The sequence below is a fragment of the Prionailurus viverrinus genome, chromosome D1 (genome assembly GCF_022837055.1).
Source record: "Prionailurus viverrinus isolate Anna chromosome D1, UM_Priviv_1.0, whole genome shotgun sequence".
Classification (NCBI taxonomy): Eukaryota; Metazoa; Chordata; class Mammalia; order Carnivora; family Felidae; genus Prionailurus; species Prionailurus viverrinus.
In genome coordinates, this window is record NC_062570.1 from 15,307,367 (window position 1) to 15,313,987 (window position 6,621).

Here is a 6,621-nt window from a genome sequence, read left to right on the forward strand (position 1 = left end):
AAGAGCGGTGGGCAGAGCGCACAGGGCAGGGGTCAGGACTAACTATTGCTTGTATCTCTCAGGCCCCAGATGAGGACATTCTGAGAGGCGCCCCCCCCAAGAAGGTGGTGACCTTTGACCTCAGCGACACTGAAGACATGAGCAGCGCAAGTTCTGAATCCTGCCCCCTGTCTCACCGTGAGTGGTGGCATCAGCCCAGAGGGGGACCACAGTATCCATGGAGAGGGAGGGGCTTGGGGGCCTGAGGGGCAGCCCCCCTCCCTCAGCTCGGTGTGCACAGGCCTCTGGGAGCCAGGGTCTGGGGCAGTTACTCAGGGTTGGTCAGAAGGAGGGACCCCGTCGGGGTTTGCCAGCACCCAGGGCAGAAAGAATCAGGGGCCCCCTGACTGTGCAGAGACCTTCCAGCACCACCTTCTGGGAGGGGTTCTCTCTGCTGCTCTGGTCTGCAAAGGGGCAGAGGGCCGTCTCCTGTTCCTTCCTTGCCCACACCCTGGAAGGCTTTTTCCCCTGGCCAGCTTCTGCTCTGCACCTTCTGGACCACGGAAGCCCTGCCGTCCCCCTTGTTCCCCATGAGCCGAGGGGCTGTGGTCTGGCAGACGGGGCGTATGGGGTGAGGAGGGGCCGTTCTGGGCCCTGAGGTCGAGTCCCTGCCTTTCAGTCAACCTGACCACAAGTGCCACCTTCCCCAACAAGATCTACTACTTGAGCAGCTCGCTGCAGCGCATCAGCAGCCAGCTGAATGGTGTCCTCAGCATGCTGGGCAGCCTCAACCCGCAGCTGCCACTGCCTCTCTTCACTTCCACGCCAGCGCACGTCCTGCCCCGGGCCGCTGGGAGCACCTCCATTCCTGCCTGCCCCTCCCGGCTCTCACCCTCGCCGCTGGCTACACCCTCATCCACCCAGTGGGCCTGGGACCCGGGGCTGGGCCCCAGGCTCTCCTCCTCCGCGGCTCAAACAGTGGATGACTTCCTGGTGGAGAAGTGGCGCAAATATTTTCCAGGTAAGCCTCCCTCCCTCCCTCCTCTGCCTGCCCCTTGCCACCCCCAGCTTTGGCATGGTCTGTTGATTACGGCCGTGGGTCACCTTGTGGCCACAGGCTCTGTGGGTCATGATGATTTACTGGAGCCTTTTAAAAAATTTTTTTTAATGTTAATTTTTTTTTTTTTTTAATTTTTATTTTTTTTCAACGTTTATTTATTTTTGGGACAGAGAGAGACAGAGCATGAACGGGGGAGGGGCAGAGAGAGAGGGAGACACAGAATCAGAAACAGGCTCCAGGCTCCGAGCCATCAGCCCAGAGCCTGATGCGGGGCTCGAACTCACAGACCGCGAGATCGTGACCTGGCTGAAGTCGGACGCTTAACCGACTGCGCCACCCAGGCGCCCAATGTTGATTTTTGAGAGAGACACACACACACACACACACACACACACACAGGTGAGTGGGGGAGGGGCAGAGAGAAAGAGGAAGACACAGAATCCGAAGCAGGCTCCAGTCTTTGAGCTGTCAGCACAGAGCCTGATGCAAGGCTCGAGCTCATGAACTGAGAGATCATGACCGGAGCTGAAGTCAGACGCTTAACTGACTGAGCCACCCAGGCGCCTCTGATTGGAGCCTTTCTGATGGGATCCAGAGCTCAGCAGAACCTCAGAGCTCCTCCTCCTCATCACTATAATAGATCCCATCTTGTACACTGTATGATGGGCCGGCAGGAGTCTAATAACGCTCTGAGGTAGTATTAATTTATTCCCACTTTACAGATGAGAAAACTAACTCAGGTTAAGGCAGATGTTTCAGGGTACCCGGGGAGTAAGTAACACACTGGGTCTTGACCCTGCTCCTTACCACTTGGCCATCCAGCTTCCCAGTGCTTCTGGGCCGGAGGCGGGCGGTGCTCACCTGGTCTCTCAGTCCTGCTGAAGAATGTGAAAAGCAGATTAAGTTTTAGAAATAATAGGACAATTCCTATCATCTGTCTCTCCCCTGCAACCACTGAAACTGGCCCTGTTTTTGTGTGTTTGTGCGAGGCAGGAGGTGCCGATGAGCCGGGAGGCAGCCTGCTGGGGCTGCTTTCCAGTGCCCGTTTCTGAACGATTTGCCCCCACTTTTCCAGCTGGAGTACCATTCCTCAGCACCGGCCCTGCCCCCCTGGAGAACAGGCTGGGTTATGTGTCGGCCAGGTAAGCGTCCTTCTGGGCTCAGGGTGAACCACACAGCCCTGCTGCTTTGCTGTGCCTCCCGCCAGGGGAGAACTCTGGTCATGGAGAGTGAGCCTGGACGGGCCTCCAAGTCACGCAGTTGCCCGGGTCTGAGGTGCCTCTCCACGCTGAGAGAAAAGGCCAAAACACTGGGGTCCCGTGGCAGCTGTCCTCACCTGGCTTGGCTCTGTGAAGAAGCTGCCTGGTAGCATCTCTGCAGGGAGAAATCAGCCCCTGTGGGGACCCTGCTCCTTCCCCAGGCCCCTCCTGCCCTTGAGTGTGGCTTTTGTCTTTGCCATCAAGCTCGTTGTCTGCTTCATGGGCTCCTTTCTTCCCTCAGCCCTGCTGAGCAACATCTGGCACGAGAGGGGCACCCAGTGGGAAGGACAGATGGGCAATTATTTAAACCTGTTGTTAACTTCCCATTCATCTTCTGCCTTGCCTAGTTGTCCTCTGCGTCCCCACCCCACAGGCCCCCAACCCTAAGCACTGTCATTTACCCTTTGGCCCGCTTGGGAGCTGAGGCTGGGTGGGTATTTGAGTCAAGAGAGGGGAAAGCTTTGGCTGCTGAGAGTGACCGGGACCAGGCTGATGTCAGGAGTGTTCACCAGAGGAGGAGCTCACCACCGCCTCTCTGGGGACCTGATGCTCGCCCGCCCCGAGGGGCATTCTCCCCAGCAGAGGAAGCTTTGAGCTGCTAAAGCAGGCAGAGGCTGGCGTGTCGAGGGGAGGAGGGAGAAGTGCTGGCCTGTGGGCTGTTCCACACAGCCCCTTCCTCCCCTCCCCACGCTGTCCTCCTCCTTCCCAGCGAGCAGTTGCGGCTCCTGCAGCGGGCCCATCCCCAGGTCTCCGAGGTGGGCAGCACCGACGTCCAGCGCCTGATCGAGGCTAACCGAAAGTGGCTACAGCGTTACAAGAATGACCCCAAGTCGTATCCTTTGACTGGTCCCTGAGCCTTGCTCCGTTCCTGCTGTAGCTGTTAGGATGGCTGAGCTGGGCCCCGGGGGTCCAAGGACGGCCCTGTTTGTCCTCTGGCCCTTCGCTGGACGCACTTAACTGACCGGGGAGTTTTCCTTCACCTCGCCGCCAGACGTCTCTTCTCTTCAGGGCCCAGGCTGGCAGCCTCTTCTGACTTCCTGCAACTGGGCCTGGATGAGAACAACAGGCTGAAGGTGTATCACTACTGAGGCCCTGAGCCTCTCCTGCACCCAGACCAAGTGCCTGAGGAGCTGCCTGTGCTTTCTTCCTTCTGAGAAAGCATCGTCCTCCCCCGTTTGCCAGCTTCCCCACTCAGAGGAGCCACGGGGGCCGGAAACCGTGAGCTGCCCCCCTGAGACCATGTCTCTCAGGCTGCAAAGTGTGAACTTCTGTGAGCTCCTGTGTGGACGAGGAACACTGGTGGGGGGGTTATCGGCTCCACGGGCCCCTCCAGGGGAGGAGGAGGGATTAAAGGAGTTGCCTTCCAAGGGCCTCCCTTGGGAGCACAGTTGATCCCTTGGACCCGCAGGGCACTCAGTGCTGTGGTTCTGTGGGTGTGGTCCTTAATTTACCAGAACAAAGCTTCCCCACCCCCCGCATGTCTGTACCTTTCGGACCAGGCTCTAATACCTCAGCATCATAGACATCAGACCTCTTTCTTTTTTTAAATGTCTCCTTTCTTGAGCACTTAGTCTCTCCTTTTGACTATCTCAGGATCGGGCCCAGAGCCCTGCCAGAGGTTGCTGGAAGCTGTCCCTCCTCCACCCCCAGCCCCTGGAAGCTCTGCTGCTCATCCTCTCTCTCCTGGGACTTGACTGTCCTCAGGAGGGCTCCCTTCCCTCCGGCTCCTCCCCAGAGCCCTCCCTGCTAGAGTCTCAGGGGCGCAAGCACACAACTTTCAAGAAGCCACCAAGCCATACAAAAAGTCTGGGATGGCTTCTGGTCCTCATCTTGGTTTTCTCTTCTTGTTTCTACCCCCGCCAGCCTTCCTCGGAGCTGGGAGGCTGCACCTGGCATTGGCAGTGAGGATTCTGAGCTCCCTGCAGCCCCCGCTTCCCAACAGAGGGGATGTACTCTGACATCTGTCCCACTGTTAAATAAAATGCCCCCCTGTTTGTCTCGAAAGCTATGGGGTAGCCCTTGCCTCTCTCCTATATAGACACCAAATTTCTGCCAGCCCTCCGTGCATTTGTCAGGGACTAAGAAACTGTTTACTCCTCCCACGTGCTTTGTAGGCATCAGTCTGCCATGGGGGAAAAAAGTCTGTTTTGTTGTTTAGCTCATTCTGTGTGCTTCGGGGCTAGCTCACGTGTTATAACCAACTCTGGTGACAAGCCTGTATTTTCTACATCAATTAAATCTCTGCAGGCCCATTTGCTACAAGGCAGTTGTGTGAATGTCTCCTCTTTGAAGGCCTTTGCCTCCTTGCTCTTAAAGAATGAAGGAAGGAAAAATTAACATTCACAGACCACTTCCGAGGTATCTAATCTAATCACGGCAAACCTGTAATGTAGGTGTAATGGTTGAACCGAAGGCTCAGAGACCTGGAGGAGCCCAAGGTCCTCCATGAAATGGCGGAGAGCCCTCACGCCCCGAGCTCCCAGTCCTGCTGCATTGGGAAGCCTCAGGAAGTGCTGACGTTCTCCATCTCTCCCTTCCCCCTCTCCCTACTCTGCCCCCTCCCAGCTGGAGACTCATTGTGCCATTTCCCAGAGGCCACTTGGCATTGTTTTCTCCATGCAGACAAATGAAAACTAAGCCCCCTGAAGTCCTAAGCTGGCAAAGTCGGGTGGGTTTTGTTTTCTGCTCCAGTGGTGTGAGCAGCCTACATAGTTTTGGGTGTGTAGCAACAAAATTGCTAGGAGAACCAATTGAGAAGTCTGTGTTTCATGGATTTGCATAAGAAAACCAACCGAAAGACAAAACAGCCTCCTCTGTGTCCCAGTGTTCTTGCTGCTCTGATGAAGGGACCGAGAAAAGATGGTAACATTTGTTAACTACCTTCTATGTGCAGGTGCTTTTCAAATATTATCTCATTCAACCCTCTTAACCCATGAAGTTGATATTATTTTATAGATGAGGAACTGTGGGCTCAGAGTTTAAATGACTACCCCTCAAGGTCAGGATTTGAACCTAGATAGACACGTCTCTAAAAGCTGAGGTGTGTTCAATCTGCTCCCTTAAATCAGCACCTTCTGTCCTCCTGACTCACACAACAGTCCTGGTCCCCTTGGTCTGAAGACCTGAGTCCCAGGGAGGGAGTGGGGTCTAGCTGGGTGGGGCAAATGCCCCCGGGCCAAGGATTACAAAAGGACTTTTTGAGAAGACTCCAAAACTGTCCCATCTCTCCCCTTAGAGAATCTAGCTGAGGAGTCTCAAACGATAGACCTTTATAACTAAATGGAACCTTGTAAATGACTATGTGTGAGTTACCCAAAGTTACAGTCAGTGTGTGGGAGAGGCGGGACCAGAACCTGAGTCCTGACTCCCAGCCTGGGGCTTCAGGAAAGAGTGTTTTTAAAGGGATCTGTATTTTGAATAGGCTCTAAGTTCGCGTGGCTCAGTATTCAAAAGAGGTGAATGTCAGTCCACCCTTGGGCCAGTCTTGTCCTTGGAAGTTCCTTCTGGACATTGTATGCAAATACAAGAAAAGAAGGGACAGTGTTTTGGTTTTCTTCCTTTAACTGGTGGGGTAAAGGTCATTTCTAACCTGGGATCAGACACTCTCCTAAAGCTCTTTTGTGAGATGTTCACTGACTGTTTTCTTAAGGGAGCAGTGTTGGGAAGGGTAGCCCTCCTGCTGTGAGGAGACTTCACACAGAATGGCAGCCCCTGGAGTGGAGAAAGAACCCTGGCCTCAGGACCCCTGGGTTCGCCATGTGACCTGAAAAAGTCCTTTCTAGGCCTGTGTCTCCCCTGGTTAAAAGCTCAAAGCCTAAACCCACATTTTAGGGAAGGAGCAGGGTGACCTCCTCAGGTGGGGGAGCTGCTCTCATCCAGAGGGAGGCTGGAAAGCCCCCAGTGGCCCAAGGTAGGCTCTGGTGGGGAAGGGGACTGATGTGGGTTTCCAGTCCCACCACCAGCTTTTTTTGGCGGGGAGGTCCTGGGGAAGTGGTGATTAACAAATGGAGTCCTGCTACCACCAGTGTCCGAAGAATCGGAAAGTCCCTTTGTTCCTCCTTTCCCCTTGCATCTCCTACCTCCTCCACTGAATTTGCCATCTCTAGCAGAAATGTTACACAGAGGGCCCAACAAAGGGCAGTAGAACACTGTTTGCCCTGATGGAGGAGAGGGATGCCTGCTCTTGGGAGGTAGGAAGCAGAGGGACGGTGTGAGGAGTTCCACTGTCACGATCAAAAGCAGACGGGACGTGAGTCAGATAAGGGTTCCCGTGTTGTCTTGTCTGTGCCTCAATTGTCACATCTGTAGAATGGGATGAATAGT

The 6,621-nt window shown here is 54.9% G+C and overlaps 1 protein-coding gene across 7 annotated transcripts in view; it reads left to right on the top strand.

The window, feature by feature from the left end:
- The window catches only part of CEP164 (centrosomal protein 164), a 67,681-nt gene extending 63,121 nt beyond the window's left edge, over positions 1–4,560 (top strand). For all 7 annotated transcript variants that reach the window (XM_047878399.1, XM_047878402.1, XM_047878401.1 and 4 more), the window contains 5 exons: positions 63–177; positions 659–1,000; positions 2,115–2,181; positions 3,008–3,130; positions 3,290–4,560. In XM_047878399.1, coding sequence (XP_047734355.1) covers positions 63–177; positions 659–1,000; positions 2,115–2,181; positions 3,008–3,130; positions 3,290–3,386 — 744 coding nt within the window. In that variant the 3' untranslated portion in view covers positions 3,387–4,560. The remainder of the gene's footprint in view (positions 1–62; positions 178–658; positions 1,001–2,114; positions 2,182–3,007; positions 3,131–3,289) is intronic.
- Positions 4,561–6,621: the final 2,061 nt, after the last annotated feature.